At 49.9% G+C, this 27,383-nt stretch overlaps 2 protein-coding genes across 5 annotated transcripts in view; one reads left to right on the top strand and one right to left on the bottom strand.

Annotated features, from left to right (window-relative positions):
• The first annotated feature begins 61 nt into the window (after nucleotides 1-61).
• GMCL1 (germ cell-less 1, spermatogenesis associated) lies at nucleotides 62-17,798 on the top strand. Its single transcript, XM_033081092.1, has 14 exons — nucleotides 62-237; nucleotides 532-655; nucleotides 3,334-3,430; nucleotides 3,756-3,853; nucleotides 4,341-4,453; nucleotides 4,910-4,975; nucleotides 5,151-5,235; nucleotides 5,358-5,448; nucleotides 5,659-5,799; nucleotides 10,062-10,131; nucleotides 13,100-13,175; nucleotides 13,877-14,022; nucleotides 14,186-14,273; nucleotides 16,501-17,798. Exons 1-14 carry the CDS (start codon nucleotides 62-64, stop codon nucleotides 16,627-16,629), a joined length of 1,500 nt encoding a protein of 499 aa, XP_032936983.1. The 3' UTR covers nucleotides 16,630-17,798.
• A 605-nt stretch (nucleotides 17,799-18,403) lies between these two features.
• LOC117007787 (hexokinase-2) overlaps nucleotides 18,404-27,383 on the bottom strand; it is a 35,276-nt gene continuing 26,296 nt past the window's right edge. For all 4 annotated transcript variants that reach the window (XM_033081147.2, XM_033081146.2, XM_033081145.1 and 1 more), the window contains 8 exons: nucleotides 26,750-26,898; nucleotides 25,910-26,029; nucleotides 25,716-25,811; nucleotides 24,839-24,938; nucleotides 24,551-24,734; nucleotides 24,152-24,307; nucleotides 23,426-23,659; nucleotides 18,404-22,567 (listed from right to left, as the gene is read on the bottom strand). In XM_033081147.2, the coding sequence (XP_032937038.1) occupies nucleotides 22,423-22,567; nucleotides 23,426-23,659; nucleotides 24,152-24,307; nucleotides 24,551-24,734; nucleotides 24,839-24,938; nucleotides 25,716-25,811; nucleotides 25,910-26,029; nucleotides 26,750-26,898 (1,184 nt within the window). In that variant the 3' untranslated portion in view covers nucleotides 18,404-22,422. The remainder of the gene's footprint in view (nucleotides 22,568-23,425; nucleotides 23,660-24,151; nucleotides 24,308-24,550; nucleotides 24,735-24,838; nucleotides 24,939-25,715; nucleotides 25,812-25,909; nucleotides 26,030-26,749; nucleotides 26,899-27,383) is intronic.

Genomic DNA, 27,383 nt, shown 5'->3' on the forward strand with positions numbered 1-27,383 from the left:
CTCCGGCCCCGCTCCGCTCCGGCCCCGCTCCGCTCCGGCCCCATGAGGCGGCCGAGCGGCCATGGGCTCGCTGGGCAGCCGCGTGCTGCGGCGGAAGGCCGGGCTCCCGCGGGGCGAGGCGGCGGCCGCGGGCAAGGGCGGCAAGAGGAAGCGCGGCGGGGCCGAGGGAACCGGCGATAGCGACAGCGACGGCGAGGCCGAGCGGGAGGAGCGGCTGCTGCACCTCCGGGGCCGCAGGTTTGAGGGCGGCTGAGGGGCGGGGGCCGGGACCGCCGGCTCTGAGGGGGCCGGGGGTGCTGGGGAAGGGCTGGGGCCGGGGCCGGGGGGATGCAGGGCCGAGCTGGGGCGGGCGGAGGGGCCGGGTCAGAGGTGGCTCGGGAAAGGCCCCGGCAGCGGTGCTGGCACGGGGAGACGCGGTGGGCTGGGCTGGACGAACCCCCCGAGGTCTTGAGACCAACTGTTGTCGCTCTAACGGGAGAATTTCAAGGAGTATTTATCACTGTTTGTGGTTTAATGTTTTGTTTTTACTAGGAAAAAATTGAAAAGCACGTCGAAATATATTTATCAGACGCTGTTCTTGAATGGGGAGAACAGTGACATCAAAATTTGTGCTCTGGGAGAGGAGTGGAACTTGCACAAGATTTATTTGTGTCAGGTAAGTGGCTGCTTTCTAATAAAAGGATGTCTGAGAACTGTGAAGTATGGCTGGAGATCTTTCATTTTTTTTCCTCCACTTCCTATTTAGGACTTTCACTCTTTTTGTAGATGCAAACAGTTTACCAACTCCTGTTATCAGTGTTGGGAAGCAGAGCTATATATTGATGTTTGAAAAATTTCTTTGCTTCTCTCTCTTACTGCTGATTTTTTTTAAAATGTTTGTTTATTTTATTATTAAATCGTGGTGCATCCTCTGTGAAAACATTCCTGACAGTTGTCTTTGATGTCCTGAGAAGATGTTCTTGTTTGCTGAACTAGTGGCTGAGAGACTCCTGTGATGTGAATATTCTTGCAGGGCAAAGGAAGGGCACTTCCAGAAGGGATTTGCAAAGCCTGTGGTGCCCCAGTTCAGTTTTACTGCCCACTGGCTTTGGGTGTAGGAACCTGCAGGGAAGTTGCTGTTGGTGGTTCTCTGTAGGTGCTACTGATTCACAAAAGGATTCCTTGCAGCTTCCCTGCTGCTGCAGGAGGAATGTTTTCTCAGGAACTCTAAAAAGGAGTACACCTTAGTGCATACGTCCAAAAACGATACTGTTTCCACAAACATTTTCTGTTGGGCTTGTGTTCAGGTGGAGTCCTTCGTGTCTGTGTTTTGGGGGTGCAGAGGTGCTGTTGGCTTCACTGTCTGTTCTGTGTCACTGCTGCTGTGGCAGAAGCAGGGAGGAGCTGTGACTGTGCCCTGAAACACCAAATTCGTTTGTGCCCTTGTCTTTCAGGGGTTCTGGCCATGGTAGGGATTGGTGTGAAGCCCTCAGGTGCTGTACCTGGACAGAAAGGCATTTGTGTATCAGCTGCAGTGGGAGCCAGAGCAGGGGTGTGACACGGTGGCAGTGGGAAGTGCTCTGCAAATGGCTGCGGTTGCTCGGGTGCATCAAGTGACAGGAAGAGCGAATTTTGGATTTTTTGTGGCTGTTTCTGTGTCAGTGCCTGAATTCTAGAGCAGCTTCAGCAACGGTCCCAGTGAGGGAAGTGTTTTATTGCTTTCTTGTAGGGAAAAGCCTTTTTTTTTCGAGTGTGAGAACCTTTTAACAAGCCTTAACTGAAGGCAGGAGAGGCCTTTGTGTGAGGCATAGCAGGAGCAGTGCACTGAGGGGCTGTGGGTGTGTGGCAGGAGCAGAGTTGGCAGGGACAGCTCCCACTGCCACTCAGCACCCCAGGGAGGGGGCACAGGCAGGGCTGGGTTGTGCAGGGCGGGCACAGCACTGCTGTGGCCTCAGGCTGCTGCTGTTTCCTGTCACTGTGGCTCTGTGGTTCCTGTATCTCAAGGAAGTGAAGCTGCTCCTGAGAGCTTAGTGTGGGCTTGTGACTGAAATTGGGTGTGGAATCCCTTCTGTGGGTGCAGCTGTGATCTTGTCTGTAGAGGCCTTGTAGGAGTGGTGTTCTTGGGACAGGAGCTTTGAGGGAACAGGAACTTTCACCATTCTCCTCAGGCAGGTTCTGTATCAGGGTACACTCCTGCATTGCAATTATGGTGCTGTAGGTAAAGGAGTTTTGGAGGTTAGGAATAACTCCATGTAAATGACTCTAGATGCCATTGTGCCCTCTGTGCCCCCGAACAGGCTCAGCCTGGCTGTTTCTGCTCCCCTGCTCTCTCCACACACTGTGTCAAGTTCCATGAAGGACACTCAGGTGCTGCTCTGCCTGCTCACAGCAGCTCTGAGAAATGGGGGATATCTTTTTCGTGATGCTGCTACGAAAGTGATAAATCCTTAGGAAACTGGGGAGTTGGTCTCTGTGGCAAAGGTGAGGCAGCCTTGTGAGGACTCAAAGATGAGTCCTGGGTTTGATAGGAATGTGTTGTATGTTTCAGAGTTAGGGTTATGCCAAGAGTACAGAAATACTGACTTGATCAAATGAAATCAAAATTGGTCTTGTGTTATTTGCTGTTCTGAGCTGTAATGCTGAGGGAAGAGGTCAGGGAATGTGGTGCTGTACAAATAGACTTTATTTTTTTGATCTCTCAGGTAAACTTCATTGATAGCATCTCATAATGAGCACATCTGCTGCTGGGAAGGAAAATCAGGAACCCTAGTAGAGCATTATCTTTCCCTTCCTTTGGATGGAAACCTCAAATTCTAGTTTTATTGCTTTTCACTTAATAAGAAAAGGTATATTGCCATAAATGGTGCGTGTGTCTGTCCTTGGTATGAGGCTACAGCCTTGTGCAATAATTTGTATGTCTTGCATGCCTTTCATTTTTTTTTTTTTTCACTCCCAGTCCCCAAACTGGCATTCTGTAATGCCTGCAGCCCGCAGGATTTACTGTTTGCCATTAACCTTAAGGACTTCATTCTTGGACTAATTCTGTCCCCACTGGTGATGTGGTTGTGGGAAAAGAGCTTGTGTAGCTTTTCTGGCCTTTTTAAACTCTTCCCTTACTCTGGTTACACACATGTAGCCCAAATTTTCCTGTGGGCATTTTGAGTGTCAGAAACAGCAGCTACAGTCAGCCCCTCTAGTCTGTCAGAATGCTTTATCTTGTGAAAGTTCCCTTAATATCTTTTGTTTTGCATAAAGGTGAATATTAACCATGTTTGGTTCCATGTGTTGCTTTTGGCAGTTTTAAGTGGGATGAAATCTCTTAGCTGAATTATTTTTCTCTCTTCCTTCATACAGTCAGGCTACTTTTCCAGTATGTTCAGTGGCTCTTGGAAAGAATCCAGCATGAATGTCATAGAGCTGGAGATTCCTGATCAAAATATTGATGTAGAAGGTAAGTTGGAGCCTTTTTTTTAACAAAACCCTGAAGGGAGAGGTTAAGTTAGACCTCATGATATTCAGAGAAGGCTCATGAGGTTCAGCTTCTTTTTGTGCAGTTTTTCAGCTGTCAGGGATGCTGAAGAGCTGGTTTGAGTTGTGGGAGCTCAGTAATGGATCGGTTAGTGCATCATGTTTTCTGTCTGGTCCATTGCTCTAGATAAAGAGGCAGCACTGAGACCATAGAGAGGGTGTGCAGTGAAGGGGTTTGGTTGTGTTTTAGGACTCTTTGCTGCCCCGTGCTCAGGTTGTGTCTGTGTTTGATTCTGTTCCCTTTGCAGCCCTGCAGGTGGCTTTTGGCTCTCTCTACAGAGATGATGTGCTGATCAACCCCAGCCGTGTGGTTGCCCTGCTGGCAGCAGCCTGCATGCTGCAGCTTGTAAGTCAGAAATCCCACTGTTCCTGTCTTTACCTGAAAGGAAACACAGCACTTCAGAGTATCCTCACCCATGTGGCCTTTTGCATCCAGAGAAATGAATCAGCTTTTCAGGCTAACTGGGGGAAAAGCTGAACACAATGCAGTGGGTTTATTGGAAAATGCTGTGACTAAGATTGAGGTGTGAGATTAAGTGATTTGAGAGTGATATCTAAAAGTAGATTAAATAGGTTTTGGAGCTCACTTGCTATACCCTGAAGGCACTCAGTACCCTTTTCTTTAATGGCAAATATTCTTAAGGACCATCTGTGTTTCTGAGGAGTGATGGTGTAAATGTTTTGAAGAGCATAGCACTGGTCTCTGCAGCCTGTGGGCCTTTGGGGATGGCTCAGGCATGCAAATCTGGATGAACAGCACAGTTCACAGTGTCTGACACTTCCTGTTGGGAAATGAACACTCAGAATGTTTGTGTGTTTTTTCCTCCCTGCAGGATGGTTTAATCCAGCAATGTGGTGAAACAATGAAGGAAACCATCACTGCCCAAACTGTGTGTGCTTATTACAATTCTGCAGGGACGTATGGGCTGGACTCTGTGAAGAAAAAGTAAGAATTACTGTCTCTGAGCTGCTTTAAACCTTGCCAGTTAACAGTGAATTTACACACAGTACCACAATGACCAGTTTAATTGTTTTAATATTTTTTTAGAATAGAATCATAGAACATCAAAGTTGGAAGAGACCTGTAAGATCATCCAGTCCAGCCATCCACCCACCACTAAACCACATAATCCAGAGCCAGGTCCAGACACCTCCAGGGGTAGCAATTCCCCCACATTCCAGGGCAGTCTGTTCCAATGCCTGACCATTCAAACAGGGGAAAAAAATCAAGTATCTAATCTGAATTGATTGAGTCTGTCCAGATCCCTCTGCAGAACCCTTCTGCCCTCCAGCAGATCCACAGTCCCACCCAGCTGAATATTATCTGTAAATCCTACTGTTGTAGGAATGTTAATGTTGAGAAGAAACAAGCAGAGGTCCTAACTCCTTGCTTTCCATGCAGGTGCCTTGAGTGGCTCTTGAACAATCTGATGACTCACCAGAGTGTTGGACTCTTCAAGGAACTCAGGTACAGGGGCAGCACTTGCCTCACAGGGATGAAGGACAGTCCTTTCCCAACTCTGGAGCTCATTGTAGATCACTTCCTGGCCTCTTGCTTGTTGCTTTGTTCCTTGTTCCCTATCTGCCCTTCTTCTTTTTCTCTTTTCTGTCTCACTGACCTGTTATGATTGATTTTTTTCCAGCATAAACCTCATGAAGCAGCTGATCAGCTCCTCCAACCTGTTTGTGCTGCAGGTGGAAATGGATGTGTACACTGCTCTCAAAAAGGTACTTGCCTGGGGCTCAATGCAGTGGAACCTTTGTGGGATTGACTGGAAGTGTTTCATGGAATAGCAGAACTCCTGAAACCTTCTTCAACTGACTCACTAGAATTTCTTTGTTTTGCCCAGTGGATGTTCCTTCAGCTCGTGCCTTCTTGGAATGGGTCTTTCAAGCAGGTGTTAACTGAAGCTGATGCCTGGTTTGCTGAGCGCAGGAGAGGTAGGAAGAGGTGGCCAGGCCTTGGTTTGGGGTTTGAACATGAGTAATTTCTTAATTTTAATGGCAAAAGCCATTAAATAACATAATGAAATAAAAGCCACTAAATGCCCATAATAACTTTGTCTAATCAGTAAGTAAAAACTCCAGTATAAATAAGGTCTGGAAGGTACTTAGGGAGGCAGATCATAATGTGGGTGCTGTGTGTTGCAGAGTTTGGGGGTGACATTTCCTTCCTGGAGTCGGCACAGGGGAGCGCGTTCCTGCCTGTGTTTGCACACCTGAGGCTGCAGTACATCATCAGTGACCTGGCCTCAGCCAGAATCGTGGAGAGAGATGCCCTGCTGCCCTCAGGTGAGTGAGTGAGTGCTGGGCACAGCTGGGACCTCATCTCGATTCCTGCCTTCAGTTTCTTCACCCCAGGAGAGACTGGGAGGTGCTGGAGCGTGTCCCGAGAGGACAGAGCTGGGGAAGGGTCTGGAGCACAAGTCTGATGAGGAGCAGCTGAAGGAGTTGCAGAGCAGGAGGCTCAGGGGGAGCCTTCTCACTCTCTACAGCTCCTGACAGGAGGGGGCAGCCAGAGGGGTCAGGCTCTGCCCTCAGGGAGCAGGGACAGGACAGGAGAACCAGTGTCAGGGGAGGTTCAGGTTGGATATTGGGAGCATTCATTCTGTCATGGAAAAGGTTGTCCAGCTCTAGCACACCTACCCAAGGCAGGGGTGGAGTCCCCATCCCTGGGGGGATTTAGCAGCCCTATGGATGTGGCACTTGGGGACATGGGTTAGTGGTGGCCTTGGCAGTGCAGGGGAAGCAGTTGGGTTCAGTGACCTAAAAGGACTTTCCCAGCCCAAATTATTCCTTGGTTCTTCTTGACTGATCCCGTTCTGTGTGCCTTCCCCAGCCTGTCCTGCCCTAGATTAATTGGGAAGGTCTGAGTGTGTTTACTTCTCTTGCTGCTCACATGTTTATCTCCAGCATTGGGTTTGTGGTTAAAAATTCAGCAGAAGCTGAGTATGAAAATTACAGGCATAAAAGTCTGCAAAGACACTCATACAGGTGTCACCACCATGTGGTAAGCATTCTGCTCATCAGTCAAGTTGTCAAAATGCTCTACAATAGGTACATAGTACTTTATCAATGTTTAAATGGTGCTAGGGGCCCAGATAAACAGAAAATCCTTTATCTTTTGGGAGGGTAAAACTTGCTGAAACTCAACTGAGTTTTTTCTACCATTCATTTCTAAAAACAGCTGAATAGGTGTTGATAGGATTTGAAATAAAATCCTAAAATTAAAATGAAAAGCACAGGATGCCGAGAACTCTTCTTCTCTGTTCCAAAACAAATGTTAGTTACTAATAGAGATTTAGCATGATTTGGAGCAGAGAGGATATTCAAGTATTCCTGTCTTGTTAATTTTTCTACATTTTGACTTGTATAAAACACATCCTCCTCTTAGGGCCTGGTGCTTTTTGAAGCCCAGGGAGGGAAGTGCCATTTCATATTGTTCGAGATTACTGATGCTAACATCTCAGTATCACTGGAAAAAGAAATGAAAAACCCCTTCTCATCCTGCTGCTGTTGTCTAATAGCATTTTATTATGCATAAAAATCCCAAAAGAGCAGGTCTCAGCTTTGATATATCATGTATAAAGTAAATATAATCCATCTCACTTCAGAGTGATACTGGTACAGACTAGGCAAAGTGCAAAGGTTATTAGAAAAATAACTTTGGGTGAATGACTATTTAGATCTTTAATGGGTGACCCAGGAGAACAGTGGATTTGTATCCCTGTGAAGTGGCTTTGTCAGTATGTCAATAAGATGTTGCAAACCAGAAATGTTCTGAAGCTACACTTGATTTTTCTCCTCCTAATGTGTGCTGTTACTACTTACAGTGTGATGGGCAACCTTCTCATAGTCCCCTTTGGTGGGTAAATTGTCTGTTCTCAAACCCTGAAACCTTTACCTGTGGTGTCAAAGGAAGAATTGTTCTGAGATTGTTGCATCTTTGAGGCTGATTTCCTTGTGCTCATTGAAAAAGAGTGTGAAATTTGTGCATAGCTCAGGAGTGCTGGCTCTGCAGGGAGGCAGTCTCTGAGCCACTGTGAGCACTGTGGTGACTGGATGGCACTGTGGTGCAGAGAAAGGGACACAGGACAGCTGGGTGGCACTGTGGTACAGAGAAAGGGACACAGGGCAGCTGGGTGGCACTGTGGTGCAGAGAAAGGGACACAGGGCAGCTGGGTGGCACTGTGGTGCAGAGAAAGGGACACAGGACAGCTGGGTGGCACTGTGGTGCAGAGAAAGGGACACAGGACAGCTGGGTGGCACTGTGGTGCAGAGAAAGGGACACAGGGCAGCTGGGTGGCACTGTGGTGCAGAGAAAGGGACACAGGACAGCTGGGTGGCACTGTGGTGCAGAGAAAGGGACACAGGACAGCTGGGTGGCACTGTGGTGCAGGGAAAGGGACACAGGACAGCTGGGTGGCACTGTGGTGTGGAGAAAGGGACACAGGACAGCTGGGTGGCACTTTGGTGTGGAGAAAGGAACATAGGACAGCTGGGTGGCACTGTGGTGTGGAGAAAGGGACACAGGACAGCTGGGTGGCACTGTGGTGCAGAACAGGGGACACAGGACAGCTGGGTGGCACTGTGGTGCAGAGAAAGGGACACAGGGCAGCTGGGTGGCACTGTGGTGCAGAGAAAGGGACACAGGACAGCTGGGTGGCACTGTGGTGCAGAGAAAGGGACACAGGACATCTGGGTGGCACTGTGGTGCAGAGAAAGGGACACAGGACATCTGGGTGGCACTGTGGTGCACAGAAAGGGACACAGGACATCTGGGTGGCACTGTGGTGCACAGAAAGGGACACAGAAAAGGGGACACAGGACAGCTGGGTAGCATTGTGGTGTAGGCACAGGGGACACAGGAAAAGGGGACACAGGGCACTGTGGTGCAGGACAGGGACACAGGGCACTGGTGCAGGCATGGGGGGACACAGGGCACTGTGGTGCAGGGACAGGGACACAGGGCCACGTGGTGCGTGCAGGAGGAGGACTCACATGTTGGGAAGAGTTTGGTACTCACGTGCCCTTGTAATCTGTTCATGCCAGGGTGTAGCCACAAGCTGTGTTAAGATCAGAACTTCTACTCTACATTCACAAGGAGGTTGAGATAAATCCTGGGCTGCACTTTGGAACAGGTTATTGACTGCCAACATTCGAGTATTTGAGGGGATGCTTCGTACCTGAGAGGCTGCAGATAGGGCCATTGCTGGGTAGTTTTGTTCTGCTGGAAGCCTTTTAGATTATTCCAGATGAAGTTGTTCTCAAGCAGGTAGAGAAGCAAATCACACTGAGTAGTTAAAAGTAGTGCTGTGATTGTTGATTTATTTATTTTTATACTCTCTGTGTGTAGATCCTGAAGGGGAAAACTGAAATTCTGTGTTAGAAGTTCACAGCAGTCTGATGTTTGTGCAGAAAAGGTGCAAGAGACAGGAATACATAATGTGTCTGTGTGACCACAGTGTTTGTTGTTATATTTTACTTGGTGGCTTATGAGCATTTCCTCAGATGTGCTTTCCCTCTTCATAAATCAGCAGATGAAGTGCAACTGTGAGGTAGGAGGTAGATACATGCAATACACAAAGAGAGAAGATGCTCTCCCCCCTGATATTTTTTCCTTCCCTTCTAGAACATCCATTCTCTTTTCCTTACCTGTGTAGGTTTCCTTAATTCATTTTTTATTTTCTATTGTACTTTGGTTGATTCCCATTTGGTCCTATCACAGTCTGTACTTTGACTCTAGAGTCAGTGGGACAAAGGCTGATTTCAAGTTTTCCATCTATGATCTCACCTCTCCTCCCTTCTGTCACATTCATCAGCTTCCTGGCTTGTTTTTGGTCATGTTGGCTCTCCCTGTTCTCTCACCCAGCCCATTTCCCAGAGCTCTGTGTGACCTTGCCCCCTTGCCCCATTTGTTATCTTGACTAAGAACTTCTTACACCCCATGCTCTTGGGATCTCTTTTGTGTAACTGCCTGACAAACTACTGAGTTTTGTTCTGTTTTATCTCTTGGTTGCAACATTAAATTAACATAGCAAATAAAATCTTTGTGTGTTCTCCAAGGAAGACATGATTTATGTTTATTCTTAGCAGGGTACAATTTGTCTGTTTTACCATATTTGTGTTAAGTCACTGTTTTTCTTTTATCCCTTGATTGTGTTTTCTTCTTTAACTTACGTAGAATTCCTCTGGGGGTTCAGACAACAGCACCTTCTCCCAAGAGCTTGTTAACAAGCTCCTTGGCTGAACAGAGCTTTGTGTGCTGAGAAAATGTGTGGAGTTGCATCACTTGTGGTAGCAGTGGGTGTTTGAGGAGATGAACATAGTCTGGAGTGACTGCCAGTTAGTTGTGGATGTTTATCTCTTCCCCTGTGGTTGAGGTTGGGAGCTGGAGGCCACAGGGAGTTACCAGGGGCTGGGTTGTACAGACTCTCCAGTTCATAAGTGTAACTTTATTATTTCAGTGTAATTTTATTTCTCTTTTCAAATGTATATGACCCTTCTCAGCTCCAAAGACAACACCAAGCTCATTTATTTTTTTTTAATTTTAGAATGGCTGTCCTCTGTTTACAAACAGCAGTGGTTTGCCATGCTCAGAGCAGAACAAGACAATGATACTGGGTAGGTATATTACAGGCTTTATTTCTTTCTTGAATTAGAAACCTTCCTGTCATAGAAATTCTGACACAGATAATTCTGGAGTTTGCATTAAAAGGAGAGGGGGAAGCATACTTCAGTGCTTTTGAAGTATGTGTTTGGAAGTAAGTCAGTATTTTGAAGTGCTGCTGATTTCTGTGAAGCTCTCTGTTCCCTTGGACTGACTGGTCTCTCAACCAGCAGAACTCTGGAAAACTGGTCTGATGGGATCAGAGGAGAGTTGGATGGGGGACACAAATTCTGTATTTTCCTTTATGTCAGTTAATGCTTCTCACTAGTACTTCACCTGGAAATGTGCTGAGGCTGTGAAAGGTATTTCTGAGCCTTCTATCTTAGGGATACTTTGGCCACCAAACTGTTTCTCTTCCTTCTGCTTGCTCTTGGTCATGCTGCAGTGAGCCAGCTCCCCAATTTAACACCAAAACTATGGCAAAATGTAGCTGGGAGAGTTGATCCTGCCTTTGTCTTCTCTCCTGGCTCCTAGAGTGCTTTGTGGAGAAAAAATGCCAAGTCAGGCAGCTGCAAAATGCCTGTTACTCCCCACCCTCAGCAGACTGACTTGCTCCTTTGTCCTGTAACCATGTCACCCAGCGGGGTGACAGGGACATGTTGGGTTGTAACAGGAGCTTCAAAAAAGCCCCAAACTCTGGTCTGAAGAATAACCAAGATCTTTAAGGTGTTCTCTTGGATAGCAGTCCTTTAGGAAGTAGTGGAGGGAGAGTGCAGGACTGTGACTCTCACATTCAATTCCTGCAGAGAATTTTGGGTGGCCGTGGCTTGTTTCTGATATTTCTGTTGACTGCTCTCTTGGGAAGGCTTTTGCAATGCTGCTGTGGCTGTATCTGAGCAGACAGATGTCACCCCCTGGCTCATGGGCAAGCAGGGTTCATGGGGAAGCGTGTCATCAGAATTCTGATATGAGATAAGACGCTGTATTTGCTAATTTTGATGTGTCATCCACTGGATACACATGCTTCTGTAAAAATGAGTTCCCACAGAGGTACAGTGAGGATGATGAGGATCATCCAGCTTGGAAAAGAGCAGCTTTCATACTCAGCTATAGCTGAGGATTTCAGTGGATCTTGGAATGGGCAGAGTATTTTTCCCCATTTTTCTTGCTTGTCTAGTTTTCCCTTTTGCAGTATGGGTAGATTATTTCTTTTAAGACAGTGAAAACCAAAAGTCTCAGCCTTCGAAGGGCACACATGCAGCTGTTCCTTTGTGTCAGTGCCAATGTTTTGACCATTTTACCAACGTGTAGCTGCAGGAGAAGAATTCAGGTTTTATAAGCCCGTGGTTTATCCAGCTCTGCTGCTCTTCCTCTCACACCTACTGCCCATATCACTATCAAACACATGTTTTCCCTCAGGGGTAAGGAAGCAGACTTAGGAATCAGAGCAAGACATGAATCTGACTCCTCTGAGCTGAAGTAAAGCTCTATTTCCATATCCCACCTGGTGCAGGGCATAATTGCACCTGATTATTGTAACACTGCCAGCATGGAAATGGCACTGCTTGGAAACATGTGATGTGGTGTGTCATGGTAACTTTAGAGAGGGGAGGAGAAGAAAGTGTTTCCCTTCTACTTCGAGTTTGCATTTAAAAGGATTAAACATCTTATTCAGAATTGGAGAAATTTTTAGTGTTAGCAGTGGAGTTTGTGGCTTTGAACTGTAGCTGCTCAGGGTTTACATGGTGTGTCAAAGTGGATCACTTTTTTTAAAATTAAACATGTTCTGTGGCAGAAGTCAGACAGGTCTTTGAAGTCTGGGACTGGAGTCACTTCTGCTCCTAGCAGTCTCTCTGGCAGTGTGTAAGAAGGAAGCAGAATAACTCCACTGTTCACTGTGTAGCAGCTAGTGGAAGTGGTTAAAGCTCAAGTTCTGCATTGTCTGAGGCCGCTCAAGGGATGGAGAGGGGGATGTTAATGTCAGTCTGAGCATTATGGACTAATGTTTGTGAAATTTGTCACTAATTAAACAGAAATAAATCCTTTATCACCATTACTGCATTTAGGTCAGCCACAAAACCAGTTCAGCTGGAAGATGTGGAAAAGCACACGGGAGGTTCCTGGGTGAATTTGTTCAAGTGTGATGAGCTTGTATGCATAACCTGTTGATGTCACTGGGATTAATAAAGTTCACTGCCAGCCCTCAACCTGGTGTAACTTGAACACTTTCTGGCAGTGGGTGTTGGGTTAATGATGTCATGGTGTGAAGCAAAGTGAGGAACACACTTCTGGAAAATCAAGGCTGATCTCACTCGTGCTGGCTCTGCAAGGCTGTTTTACGTGTTGGACGCAGGGGAACTGCTGGGGGAAAGGAGCTGATGTTGGTGTGGCATGACACAGCCGAGGGCTCTTGCATCTCAGGAGCTCTGAGAGGCTCTGGCACTTCATGAGCACTGAGGGGAAGTGGTTTTTTTTTTAGCTGAGTTGCATAACCAGCCCCTTGAGAAACTTCTCCCAGTGTCTCGTGGCTGCTGCTTCATAGCACTGCTGTAGTGCAGAGCCCTGCAGCTGTGCCCCAGCACTTGTCTCTGGTTGTGCCTAAGAAGTCAGCCTGCTGAGTTTAAAAAACACTTGGGTTTTTACAAGCTTGTGAGAATGTATTTCATTGCAACAGCTATTATTTTGTTACCTGGAAAAGTTCTTTTGTAGAAGTCCTGCCTAACTGAGGTGTCACAACCTGGTTTGTATTGCAGTTTTGTAGTGCAGGTGGATGTTTATGGGACAGTTTGGGATGGAAGAGGCTCTGGGAGCTCATCCAGTCACACCTCTGCTCAAAGAAGGGTCAGTTGTGGGTTCCTTCCAGCTCAGAGTATGCCATGATTGTGTGTTCTCCGGTCCCTTCATCTTCCCCACATTAAGGTATCATACAAAGCTGTTGAAGTGTCCTTAGAGATGCAGGTTTGTTTTTGTTTTTTTTTCCAGGCCTCAAGAAATCAATAAAGAGGAACTGGAAGGAAACAGCATGAGGTGTGGTCGCAAACTGGCCAAGGATGGTGATGTAAGTGTGGCATGTGGCTAACTGCAGAGCTGGCATGGCTGAGACAGGTCAGGGCTTTCCAAACCATGTAGGTGCTCATTGTCAAACTGCATCCAAAAGATGGCATGGAGAAAATTACCATTTTTTTCTCCCCAGAGGTTTGGAAGCAGTTGTCTCTGCAAGGAGCATGGAACTGGTGTTCCATTGTGCTCTTGTGCTGTGAGACTGGGATAATGGTTAGTCCAGGCAGTTAAACAGAGCTCTGATCACTGGTGTCCTTTTTAGCTGGAAAAGGAAGTTGTCTAGATAAAATGTGTAACATTCAGAGTCAGGGCCCCTCTGTGTCTTTAGGTGACAGGTCTTGTGGAATAAACAGAGAACATTAATGAAGTCACATAACCCAAGGCTGTTAACCCCGAGGAGTGCTTAGGGCATGGCTGAGGCTCACAGATCAGCCCCATTACCTGATGCTGCCTGTTTGACACCCACTGGTGTGGTGTGTGTTCTGTCTGTCTGGGAGGTAGCTGGCACTCAGATGCTCTCATGCAGTCCCCTGCAGTGTTCAGGTTGTCCCCACTGGGTTCTTTGTTCCTGAAAGGTGCAGGGATCCCCGAACCCCTCAAAGTGGTGCAGAACCCCACTGCCAGGACTGACCCTTTGGAGCTGGCATGGCACAGCCCATCCTCAGGCTGTGTCCCCTCTGTGTCCCCTGTGTCCTGCAGTACTGCTGGCGCTGGACTGGCTTCAACTTTGGCCTGGACCTGCTGGTGACCTACACAAACCGCTACATCATCTTCAAGCGCAACACACTGAACCAGCCGTGCAGCGGCTCCGTCAGCCTGCAGCCACGCCGCAGCATCGCCTTCAGGTGCCAGCCCGGGGGCTCCTCCAGTGCTGCCAGCCCTGCTGGCATTGGGTTTTGCTGCCACTGAGTCAGTGACATTAAAAAATGTTACCCTGTCTCCTCGGGAGAAACTCCTTATGCTGAAAGAATACAGGAGACTGAAGTGATTTCGTTGTTGTGCTCCCAGGTTACGCCTAGCCTCGTTCGATTGCAGTGGGAAGATGATTTGCAGCAGGACAACAGGCTATCAGATCCTGACCCTGGAGAAGGACCAGGTGTGTCTCTGGGCTTCTGAGCTGTTGAACTTGAATGGTGGAGTTCAAGGCATGAAAAAAATGCTGAGAAGTCACAAGTGCTTTTGGAGGGAGGTTGCTGTTCTTGTTGTCATTGCTTACATGGAATCTCAGGCATTTCTCTTCGAGGTAGTGGGTAATTAAGCTAATTTGTGAAGTAGATCTAGAGTAGGGTAGTGTGGGTTTCATTACTGATGATAATATGAAATTACAGTAATTTCACGAATACAAGCCGCACCAATTTGACCAAAATTTTGGTGGAAACCCGGAAGTGCGGCCAATATTCCGGGGCGGCTAATACATTAACAAAATTCTAAAAGCTGCCAACACGGAAGTGAGAGCCCGCGGCAGCCCCAAGCCAAGCTGGAGCCCGGCCGGCCCCGGCAGAGGTGGGAAAGCCTGGCAGAGGCGGGGCCAGCAGTGTGGGGGCGGGCGGCAGAGCCTGAGCCAGCAGGGCGGGGCAGGGAGGGCGGCAGAGCCTGAGCCAGCATGGCGGGGGAGCCCGGGAGAACTGGGGCTAGCAGTGCAGGGGAGCATGGCAGAAGCAGGAAGGCCGGCGGGTGGGGCTGCCTGGCAGCGGGGGAAGCCCAGCAGAATCGGGGCCAGCAGCGTGGGGGAGCCCGGCGGTGCGGGGGCCTGCAGTGCCGGCCAGGGCGAGGAAACGCGGCGGCGGTGCAGACGGGAGGGGGCGGCCGGCGAGCCTGGTGGCGGCGGCGGCAGCCCTGCCGGCGGGGCGAGCGAAAGCGGCGCTCGCGAAGCGCCGCCGCCGCGAGCGAAGCGCCGCCGCCGCTCGCGGAAGCGCCGCCGCCGCGAGCGAAGCGCCGCCGCTCGCGGAAGCGCCGCCGCCGCGAGCGAAGCGCCGGCGCCGCGGGGCGGGCGCGGCGCTCGCGAGGCGCGGCGCTCGCGAGGCGCGGCGCAGGGCGAGCGAAAGCGGCAGCGGGGCGGGCGGCGAGCCCGGCGGCGGCAGCCCTGCCAGCCGGGCGAGCGAACGCGGCAGCGGGGCGGTGCTGACGGGAGAGGGGGGCCAGCGAGCCCGGTGGCGGCGGCAGTACCACCCGGCCAGCCCCACCGAGCCGTGGCGCTGAGCTGGGCCACCCGGCCCCGTCGGCAACCATGAGCGGGCCGAGCCTTCCTGGCCCCGCCCCGAGCCAGTAAAGCCCGCTATGCCGCGATCCTGTTACTAATTGGCCAATTTGTGAAAGCTGCGCACGGATTCTCGCGACGAACGAAAGTGCGGCTAATATTCGGGGTGCGGCTTATCTATTGACAAAGACAGCAACATTGTCGAGGCACCGGGGGTGCGGCTTATAATCCGTGCGGCTTGTATTCGTGAAACTACTGTAGTTTCCATATTAGTGAAATTAGTGCCTGTGGTGCTGCTGTCTGCTGCCAGTGTCATGTTCAGCTGCTCTCCCAGCCTCCCAGCACTGCTGGCATCACTGCTCTGCATAATCTGTCCTTCAGACTCCCCATTTAGAGGCAGATTTGGAATTTGAAGACTCTCATAGGCTGAGGAGTTAAAAGAATGTCTAGTTGTTGTTTGAGGGTTGGATTTATTACTCTTTTAAATAAATTGATGAAAGCCCCAGAGAGGAGTGGAGTTTTCTTAGAGCAAGTGCCCTTTTCCACCCATTGCTTGACAGCAGGACTTAGTGAGGCTTGTGTGGGACTTGTTCATCAAGTTTCTCAAATCCCAGCCAGTAGTAATACAAAGGGGGTGGGAACACAGAAAACCTTTCCTTGTCAGTGCCATCTTCTCTGGAGGGTGACATTTCAGTTTTGAAGCTTCAATTGTTTTGTAGCCTCACGAGTTTGAAATTTCAATTTTGCTATCCCAAAACCAGTTCCTTGAGTGGAACCAAAAAATTCCTACCCACAAACTTGAAATTTGCTTTCAAGTATAAACTGTTGTGAAATGCCTGGTTGGTGAAATCTCCCAAACCTAAAAACCATCCCTTTCTTCCCAGCATGTTGGAGGGGAAATTTGCTCCAGCATTTCCTGTGGCTGTTCCCTGTGCTGCAGAGGGCTGGGAACTCTGGTGGGAGCAGTGGGCAGGCTGAGAATGTGTCAGTGTTACAAACTTTAGGTGAAGGTGAACTGTCTTTGCTTTATTTTTATATTCTGATTTTAATGTGCAGAAGGAGTGTTGTGTCAGTGCTGTGCTTTCTGGTCCCCCCTCACCGTGCAAATGTCCTGTGTTTGCTCCAGGAGCAGATTGTGATGAATTTGGACAGCAGACTCCTGACGTTCCCCCTCTACATCTGCTGCAACTTCCTGTACACATCGCCAGAGAAGAGGGCAGACAGCGAGGCCCAGCTGGATCATTTGGAATCCTGAGACCTCCCTGGGGCCTGTGGCAGCCCCTCTCACACCCTGGATGCTGCTCCAAAGCTCAGACAGGCAGGCCTTACCCTGCAGCAGCACTCCTAACCCTGGCCTTAGTGCTCTCCTATGCAGCTCTGAAAAGATCAGACATTAGGCAGGCCAAAATCAGTTAGGCCTTTTTAAATTTTTTATTTTCTGTTCTGCGTCATCAAGCAGTAGCAGTAGGCATTCCGTGTTTGAGAAGTGTTACACTTGGGCTTTTCTGGGTGAAAACTGAGCCAAATTGGAAATAGGGCATTTGTGTGGATCACAGCTTAGGAAATTACCTGTTGGACTCTGAGCACACGTTGTAGGTTGTGTGGGTTTTGTTAGTGTAGGTTTTGGGGGTTTGGTTGTATTATTTGTTGGATTTTTAAATAACTGATCTGTAAATATCAGATCCTTATTTTGCTTTTTTTTCCTGGTCTTTTTCCATTAGGGCCAAGTAAATGTGGCCTGTCAACTTTGGTTATTTAACTGCACAGTCTTTCCCACCTGCTGGGTCTAAGCCTTTTTTGCAGCTCACACACACACATTTCATTCTTGGTCTTGTTCTAACACTGCAGCCAATAATTCTCTGTCTTTTAGCAGGTTAATTTACTAATAAACATGTTCATAAATGATTTTTTTTCCATGTACAGCAAATACTCCAATGTCCTCACCATCACTTGAGTTGTGTCGGCAGCAGCTCTCAGCTGGAGTTCTGAGTGCTGACTCACACAAACCAAATACCAGTTTTTAAACATTTTCTGTGGCTTCTTTCAGCTGTTACCTTGGGAATACATCCCATGTTAGCTCAGGAACTTGTGACTTTTGAGTGCCTTTCGAGTTGTATATGTAATACCAACTTCACATCAGTTCAGCAAGGTCAAGGATCCAAAGGCAGAGCTGGGAACAAGAGATTCCTCTCTTGGTTTGATGGATAAGTAATGTCATGGTACACTCTGTTCAGTCTTCGTTGGGTTTTATGTTTGTCTCTTACAATTTTGAATTCTTAACAGCAGGATTTTTTGATTCAAACTGGGAATCTTTGCCTCGTCAGCCTATTTTTTTTAATGTCAGAAAAATATAAAACCATTTGTACTTTATAACAAGGATAAAAATGTGTTGGGCAATGTGTCAATAAATGATTTCAAGTGGAATACTTGCCCATGTCTCTCCTTTCCTGCTGGGAATAGCTTTTTGTGTTGGATTCACCCTGTGGATTCAGCACCTCAGTGTGATCTTGTGTTGTGTCATAACTTTGGCAGCAGAAAGCAGAAGCATTATCAGGAGTTCAGCTGCTGCAGCAATGAGTTTATTTATTGAGTTAATTGTATTTAGATATTTTACTCTGATTTTAATTAGAAGTGCCCATTCCTTAAAGTTGATTCTGAGGAAAGCAACAGGGGCTGCTGGCTAATGGCAGAAGGAACAGGTACCTCAAATCCAGGTGGTTTTTTGCAGCACATCAGAGTCTGAGCTGGGGGTGGATTGAGCTGTGCAGGGCTTTGCACCTTCATCCTGGTATTTTTTTTCCAGGCAATAGCCCCTTCCCTTGATCCCTGGGTGTCCTGGGTGTCCCTGTGCCCTCCTGGCTCTGGGGGCACTGTCAGTGCCAGGGAACAACCCCTTCCCGGCTGGGTCCTTCTTCCCAGGGGCCAGGATCAGGGATTTGGGATGGGGTGGGCACAGGTGCCTTCCTCAGGGATTGCTGAGGCATAGAGGGGAGCACAGAGGCTGGAACACACGACACTGACCCCAGAAATGGGTGGTGGTTGTTTTTCTTTGTTTATTGTCACTGACTAGGAGCAGCAGTGGTGGCCGAGGGGAGCTGAGCAGTACAACACCACACTCAGGAAAACGGTATGAAAAGTACAAAAATAAGGAAGCCTATATATAATATCATTGCAGTCAATTGCTAAAAATAAATATTGTAAACACGAAAGAACAACATCAGGTGAATCTACAGCACTCATTTCTGCCAGCAGCCTCACAGTCTTTGGCTTTATGACTCCCCTGCCCACACAGAGCCAACGCCCACATCAAGATGCATTTTCTTTGCTTCAGGCCAGAAAGATTTCAGATTGGTCAGGGATGTCACAAGGGGAAGAATTTTCCTCCCTCCAAATTACCTTTAGAACAGGAATTGCCCCTTTTTTTTGCCTTCAGTGCCCATTTTTTTACCAGAGCAAGTGAATGATCTGCCCATAGCAGGCATTTTCCTTATCTGGAGGGGAGGGGACTGGGGTGAGGGCTCCCACATTCCAGGTTATTTTGTTGTTACCTTGGACCTCACAACCCGTGCAGGGGGCATTTTGCCACCTTTTTACACCTCTCCCCTCCCATGCACTTGGACCTTTCACCCTCTTATCTCTCTGACAGCCAGATGGGTTTGGATTGCCTGATAAGGGAGAGCAGGCACCGCGTTATCTCGAGTTATCTCTCGGGGTCAAACTGTACTCGAGCTGCTGCCAGGCCAGAGATCTGTGCCCTGCTGATACTCCTCGGGCCATGGAGCAGGAGCTTCTCCCTCCCAGCCTTGGACTCCAGGAAGGGAAGAGGCAAATTCTGCTTTCAAGGCTCAGTAATTTGCTGATTGTGTTTATATATACCTATATATATATATATATTAAAAACTCAATAAAATCCTGTCCAAAGTACCAACGAGGAGAGATTTGCCAGGGAGGGAAGGGCAGAGACTCTGGTCCCTGCTGCCTGCGTGGCCAGAGAACATTCCAGCACCCTGAGAGTGCAAAGAAAATGCATCCAGATGGGAACAACCAAGCAAAACAAAACCATCCTAAATCCACAGAGCAGCGCTTCCTGCTGCAGGGAAGACTCAGACTGGGCAAATCAGGCTGAGCAGTCTGTCTCTCTGTCCCTACAAATAATCATTTGATCTTCCCTTCATATCAATAATTAGGATTTAATCTTCCCTTCTTCATTTTAAACACATTCACAGAACATCCTATGGTGACGTTTTGGCGTGAGGTTCCAGTCCCAGCCATCAGTCAGACTGTACATCCAACACCTCCAGTGCTCCTCCCCCGGGGACCCCAGGGAGCACAACCTGCCCCAGGTGTTCCCCAAACCCTCCCTGCAGCCCCAGGGAGGGTGGATTTGCACCCACAGGTAACACAGGTGTCTTGCAACACTTCAAGTACTGCTTTTAACTGGGAGCATTCCAGACCCTGCTTGATTCTGAGCCTAAGCAAAAGATTTCCAGCATTCCAGGAGCCTTGGATAGCCAGGTGGGTATCCCGCTCTGACCAAGCCCAGCCAAAAATCCACCACCACCCTGCAAGCTCAGGGTGATCCTTCCTCACTCCTGTGGAGTTACAGCCCCTCTGTCATCCCATCCAGGTGAGGGGACTGTGGTGACCCTGCTCCAGGCCAGGTACCTCAGCTCCCCAATTTCCCTCTCACCATGTCAGTCCCCTGTTCCAGCAGAGCCTGAATCAGAAGCAGGGCTCCTCAGGTCCCTAGTCCTTTCCATTCTGCCCCCAAAACTATTGTTGTATACAATTTCACACACTAACTGATGAAAACACTATGGATTTCAGAAGGGGTACAGCTGGCTAAGAGTAAAAAGAGCCACTAATGCAACTCTGCACAGTGCAGCAGCTAAAAAGATTTCTGTTTTGATTTTTCAGTAGGCAAAATGCTGGTTTTCTGAGGAAAAAAATCACACAAAACTGCTTGGTACCAGATTAGAGGTTTTCTGTATCATCCTTCAAAGATTTATTTGACAGCTTCTAAAACTTCCACTAAACTTGGTTTCTTACATCATTTCTATACATAGAATTTATTTGTTATAGTTGTCTTGAGGCTTATAAAAAAATAAGCATTTAAAATGCCCAAAAGAGTAATTTTTGCTTTAAAATTGTGCTACTGAACTTGACCCCCAACACAGAGAAGAGAGACTTTTGGTAATGAGGTTACCCCAAGCAGTATAAAAATATACATAAAAATAGACAAAAACTCTATCCTCCAATCTGAAGGGCTGTTTGTGGGGATTATTAGTTATTATTTTCTTTTGTACATCACTGGAATTGCATTAACTTCTGCTAAATATTTACAGAACCCTCCTCCCCCTGTCTGCCTTTGCTCACTAAGGCAGAGACCTGCAGCTTTTAGTTCATCCAGAGTTTCCTGTTGGCAAAAATGGATCCCTGTGATTGGCCATGGCACACAAGTGCTGCTTTGGGCACGGGGTGTCCCTGGGGATGCTCCCAGGCAGCCCTGAGGATGCCACATGGGGATGGAGTGACACCAGCTGCTGTCACCTCACCAAGAGATGAGCTCGGCTTGGCCGGTGCCAGCGCTCAGCCAGGACGGTGACGTGAGGTCCAGAGCCCTGCAGAGCCGTGAGTTATGTCACCCACCCATGGATGTGACCTCCCAGAGCATGGCTGGGAAGGGCAGGGGACAAAATAAAACCTCTCCTAGAGTTAAACCCAGCCTGAGCCCAACAGCATCACCACAGGGCCCCGCTGCTCCTGCACACTGTGTCCCTGGCTTTCTGCTTTCCCTTTTGTCCTGGTGATAAAGTCAGAATGCCCAAACCTCTTGTACAACAGTCATCAGGTATTTGGGTCTCTTTCTCCAGCCTACCCCAAGAAAAATTTAAATTAAAAAAAAAAAAAATTACATGACAGAAGAAAAAGAGAAGAAAATAATTACTCTGTACTGTTCTTCAACAACATGAAAAGGTGATGTTAAAACTAAGTGATACAACCCCCCCCACAGACTATGTACATAAAAAGACATCAGATCTCTTAGAACATAAATATACAGTGTATAAATCCAGGTGCCACCTAAAGGCTGCAGCCTCAGAACTATTTCACAGACACGAAGCAAACCAGACTCTCCACGCCAAGGGCAGACACACGGCCACGAGTTCAGGGCTTGGCAGGGGAGACACCGACCCGTGGCAGCGGCTCCTCGTGCCCACACATGCACCAGGGAAGGGGTGGTACACCAGGCAGTGGTGTCCAGGGGTGAAACACGACCCTACATACACGCCACATTCCTACAGGCTACTCAGGGTGCGGGTGAGAGGTCAGGAAATGGGATTAGACCCTGAGTCCCCAATTATTTCCAGGCACGTGCTCTGCCAGAACCGGCCCAGGGGTGCCCCTGGCCTGGCTCCAGCAGGTTCTCTAGTATTGCTCACCAAGGGAGATACGTGGTATCTCCAGTGCAGCCGCAGCCACGCCGGTGGAATTCTGCACCCTGTGCTTTAAGAATTACCATGACTTTCATGGAAATAATACAGCCTTGATCAGGGTAAAAGACTAGTGGAGGTCTTTAGCCCAATCTTAAAGGTTTGCTTCTACAGCACGGACAGCTACGACTCCAACATACATAAATAGGTACTGTTAAAGTGACAATGCAGTGTCTTAATTATCCAAGTGTTATCCCTATTGCTCTTAGGGGAGGGCCAGTGGTTCGGAGTGGTGGGAGAACAGCTGGGGTGTGACAGAGGCTATGCATGGGACAGCTCCAGCTCCACCTGGAAATGCAGGGAGAAGCCAAAAGACACTGTGAGATTTACTCGACAGGTGGTTTTATGGCATGCAAGGAAACTCCTATGACAAGACTTTGTACAGAGCCCACGGCATCTCCAGTCCCACTGTGGTGCCTCAGAGAACAAGTAAAGCTACGAGTCTGCTTGGAGAGGAGGGGGTGCATGGGTGTGTGAGTGTGTGCAGAGGGGGAGGGATTGGGTGAGGAAACGTCCTGTTTTGCTGAAACCGAGCTCTTGGGCAAACCTGCTTCCCTCTACCGCTGCCCGGCCTCACGGATGCGGCAGGCCACGGCCGTGATGAGCGCGGCGCCTTTGCCGCTGCCGTCCTCCGACTGCAGGAAGGTCACTTCACACTTGGGGGACAGCTGCTTCACTGTCTCATGCAAGATGCTGGAGAAGCTGCAGAGCAAGGGTAGGGAAAGGTTCTGAATTAGCCAGCCATGGGGTGAAGGTGTCAGTCCCAACCCCTGATCTGCCTTGTACAGAGTTTCAAAGGGAAACACAGATCCCGAGGGGAAGGATGGATGATGGATGGATGGATGGATGGATGGATGATGGATGGATGATGGATGGATGATGGATGGATGGATGATGGATGGATGGATGGATGGATGGATGGATGGATGGATGGATGGATGGAGACAGAGCTGCCAGGGATGAAGCTTAGAAAGCCCAAGTCTCCACACTCAGCCCAAGCCCATGGTTACGACACAACTGTGTTCAGGACTCAGAAAGAAACCCAGCCCCTTTTCAAGTCCCACCAAGCCCTGGAAGCACTAAGGAGCCTCAACAGCCCTGACCAGCCCCATCTGGGGAGTCTTCAGTGACTCCCTTTGCCCATGGGCTCCTGAGCCCTTTTTAAGCTGAGCCTTAGTCTCTGAGCTCCACTGTCCAGCAGCACCAGCTGACCAGCTGTGCATGGGCAAGTTTCTGTGTGGCCGTAAACCATCATGACCAGCTCATGGCTGGTTAGAGCTGCCTCATGCCCATGACTTGGATCCCTGGCTCAACCTGGTCACCACATCTGGGTCAGGTCCAGTGGGATTGGAGGAGCCCCTGCTGCGTGACCTGTCATGGTGCCCCGATCCTTAAGGGACAGCTGACTCCTGCTGGGCCTTAAGTTTGTGTCAGTGAGCTCCTGGCAGCCCTTGAGCCCCTAGAACACCTCAAACTCTCCCCCATTATCCCCTGAACCTTCCCCCAGAGCCCCCCAGCTGCCCAAGGGGGCTCCCTTGGAGCACAATCAGAGCAACTCACTGAGGGTGCAGCTTGTAGAGCGTCCCATCCACGCCCACGGTGATTTTGAGGAAGTCCAGGCCGCGGTTCTCACGGATCTTGTCCACCACAGCGGCCATGCCAGCGCCACAGAGCTGTGCCGCGCGCCGCGCCACCACCGTGCACACCTCCTTCACGATGATGCTGTCATCGCACGTGGACTCCAGGCCCAGGTGCTGCAGGATGGAGCGCACCTGGAGCAGGGCCAGGCAGTCGCTGGGGAGGACACGAGCATGGACAGCGTCAGGAGATGGAGCAGCTGGGATGTGTGGTTTCCCCTTCCTGAGCTCCATCCTGCAGAGCCCAGGGACTCGTGGCTTGGGTGACAGTGCCTGGGGTGACCTTACAGCCCCACTTCAAGCTCAGCTTTCAGAGTTGGATGTGGCCTGGTGTCACATCCTCATCAGGAGGCTATTTCAGGACAAAGCCAGCGGAGTGTGACACCCCTGTAACCACGGCCCCTCTCTGCCCAGGGTGCAGGATAAAGAGCCATGTGTGCTGCCAGCCCCAGCCAGCCCCCTTGTCTCCCCACACCAATACTGCCAGAACCATGTGGGCTCTGCTGATTTATCTGTGTGGCACCATCCTGCATCACCCTGGCTCCAGACCAAGCACGTGGAACTTCTCCCACCAGCCCTGGGGGCACTTCACCCAAATTCCATCTTTGCTCTGATTGGCAGCTGCTGCTCACTCCCTGTTTGACCTCACCTCTCTATCTGGGACAGGAACTTGGTCTCAAAGATCCCTCTGGTCTTCAGCCTCTCTGAGATCCGTCCCCGGAAGAGCAGCCCTCTCTTGGTGAAGTCCATCAGGATGTTGCGGACGATTTCCCCCAGGTACATGCCACTGATCATCTTCTCATACCTGGAAAGGAGAGGACAAGACTGGACATCAGGACAGGAAGGGACATTGGGACTGGATGGGGATTCCAGCTCTGCCAGTACAATCCCTTCAGCAAACCCAGCAGCACAGCCCCCACCCACAGGCAGGGGACAAGGGACACATCTGTGTCCTGCTCACCATCCCCTGAACCCACCAAGGGGCTGGTGGGGCACAACTGCTCCTGAACCCTGGTGTCCCTTCCAGCCCCTCAAAGCCACCACCCACCTCTGCTTCCCAGGGTTGAGGGACAGCTCATCCACCGCCACGTCGAACTCCGTCCGAATGTCATCCAGGCACCCGCTGTCCCCGAAGGCCCCCCACTCCATGTTGACACACATCCTGCCCTCGTCCCCTTCCACCAGCTCCACATTCCGCATCTCCTCCATGTAGCAGGCATTGCTGCCCGTGCCTGTGGAGAGGAGCGGGGTCAGAGCCCTGGGACACCTCCCACGCCCCACGGGGCAGGTGTGGGAGCACAGCCCAGGAGCTCCGAAGGGAATTTTCTTTCCTTACCAACAATCAGCCCAACTTCACAGTAGGGATCCTCGTACCCACAGGTCATCATGGTGCCAACTGTGTCATTGACCACTGCCACCACATCCAAGTCGAATTCCTGCAGAGGGATGGATTGCACAAGTTATTCCTGGAGGACTTGGAATTCCGGCTAAGTCTGCTTCCACGGCTGGGAAAGGACCTGTCTGTCAGGTGAGTGTGGCAGTCACAGAGTCACACAATCATGGATAGGTCTGGGTTGGAAAGGTCCTTAAAGCCCTTCTACCCCCTGCCATGGGCAGGGACACCTTCCATTGTCCCAGGCTGCTCCAAGTCCCATCCAGCCTGGCCTTGGGCACTTCCAGGGATTCAGGGGCAGCCACAGCTGCTCTGGGCGTCCTCTGCCATGGCCTCACCACCCTCACAGGGAGGAATTTCTTCCTACCATCCAACCTAAATCTCTCCTCTTTTAGTCTAAAACTGTTCTCCCTTATCATCCATGACCATCAGTCATGGAGGTACCCACGGACTTCCCACAGCCCCACCTGTCTGCAGGTAGAGCTCAGACCTCAGACACCTCTAGCTGCCAAGGGACTGGGTCTGCCCTGCCAGGAGCAGCCCCTGGGCAGGAGCTCAGGGTGGTCTGTGCCGAGGAAATGAGCCTGTCTCCTGAGCTCAGGGCCAAACAAGTCTGCTCCAGCCCTGGCCAGGAGCCAGCCCGTAGCTCCAGGCTCTGAAAATACAACTTCAAGTGATGAGTAAGGGCGGCTGTGAAAATTCCGACACTCATTACCCTGAGTTCAGCCCAGTAATTTGTTTTACAGGCCAATTAATGATGCTAAAGAGAGCCAGGATGTGGGAGCAGCCACCAGCTTCTCCCAGCCCTGTGGCTGCTCACCTCTCTCCTGTGAATGGCCTCCTTCAGCAGGCCCACCACGTCCTCTCCCTCGCAGCCCGTCGCCTTGAAACCTTTTGTCCACTTCAGGAGAATTCCCTGTTGTGGGAAAAATCCCCCAGTGAGTCCCCCTCAATAGCAGCTGAGAGGCACAGCCAGGTACCAGCCAGGGATGCTGCCAGGAGGGGTGGGGTTACCTCATCCAGGTTGTTCTGCTGGCAAGGGAAAGAGAAGGTGAATCCGAGCGGGAGCGATACACCCTTCATTCCCATGTACTCCAGGAAGTCGGAGATGCAGTGGACAATGTGGTCAAAGAGCTGGACAAGCAAAGCCAAAGGGAAAAGTTAGCACCACAGCCAGAGCCCAGCGGGAAGCCAGCCTGCCCAAAACTGCTGGGGATTCTGACCCATTCCCAGGCCTGTTGGAATGTTCAAATCATCCCCAGAACTCTGAACAGAGCAGGACAAGGCTCAGCTGCACTGTGGAAGTGAGCAACCCCAAAAAGCTCAATTTCACCCTCTTCCCCACCCACAGTGTGGACAAACTCTGCATTGTCTCCACCTTGCAGGAAGGGTGGGGGCCAGCAGGGAGGTGGAATAGGAATCTGATTCCTCTGCAAGGGATCCCCACAGCCCTCCAGCCCAGTCTGCTGGAGATACTCCCAATCCCCAAGCACTGCCTGAGTGGTTTGCAAAACTTCTTCGAAATGTGTCTCTGGAGACATCTCTCACTGCTTGTGTTGTGGTTTCCCTATCTGGGAAATGGGGATGATGCTTATCTGCCCTTGTGGAGTGTGTGGGATTCAGGGAGGTACAGTCATGCCTGGGGAGAACACCATTTCTAACCTAAAATCCAGTCTCCAGCTTCCCAAACTCAAGAGCCCTGTGCAGCCCTTGCTGCTCCAAGGGCAGGAGAGCACCAGCCCTCCCCACCCCTGGTTTTGCTCCCTGGAAAGGCAAAACCAGCTCTGTGGTCAGCCCTGTTCCAGCCACCCCAGGGAAGATGTCCCTTTTCCCTCTCCATATGTGCATCCTGACCTCCTCTCCTGTGCCCTGCATGATCTCCACGGGGATGGAGTAGATCTTGTTGTGCATCTCCACCCCGCGCCGCATCCCGTTCCTGACGCGTACCAGCAGCACACGAAAGTTAGTTCCTCCCAGGTCCAGGGCAAGGAAATCTCCCTTTTCTGCAACCCAAGAGAGGATCATCAGGAGAGATCTCAGCACAGGGCATCCAGGATGTGGCACAGAGCAAACATGAATCTGCCCTCTTCCAGGGAGAGGGATGGAAACAGAGACATGGCTGGGGATGGAGACTGGGGATGCAGGTAAGAACAGGGGCTGCAGGTGGAAGAGGATGCAGAGGTTTTCTCCAGATTTGGGATGATGAGGAGGCTTTGAATCATAAACCTGAGCTGGATAGGACCAACAAGAATCACAGAAGTCCAGCTCCTGGCCCTGCACAGGACCTGCACAAGCTTCAAGCCAAGGTCAGGCACTCGCCCAAGCCACAGGAAGAAACAGGGGCACAGCCCAGGATGAGGGTGTGGAGAATCCTGTGGCAGGATTTGTGGCCACGCAGAGCCAGGCTTTGTGTTAAGTCAGGTGCAGAACGTCTTGGAGGCTCAGAGCTCTGTCCAGGATAAAACTGGAGGTTTGTGCCACTCCCACC

The sequence above is a fragment of the Catharus ustulatus genome, chromosome 27 (genome assembly GCF_009819885.2).
Source record: "Catharus ustulatus isolate bCatUst1 chromosome 27, bCatUst1.pri.v2, whole genome shotgun sequence".
NCBI classification, from domain to species: Eukaryota; Metazoa; Chordata; class Aves; order Passeriformes; family Turdidae; genus Catharus; species Catharus ustulatus.

Coding starts and splice junctions, on each gene's coding strand:
- GMCL1 (XM_033081092.1), top strand. CDS start 62: ATGGGCTCGCTGGGCAGCCGCGTGCTGCGGCGGAAGGCCGGGCTCCCG. Junction 238..531: donor CTGCACCTCCGGGGCCGCAG/GTTTGAGGGCGG, acceptor TGTTTTTACTAG/GAAAAAATTGAAAAGCACGT. Junction 4,976..5,150: donor GGACTCTTCAAGGAACTCAG/GTACAGGGGCAG, acceptor ATTTTTTTCCAG/CATAAACCTCATGAAGCAGC.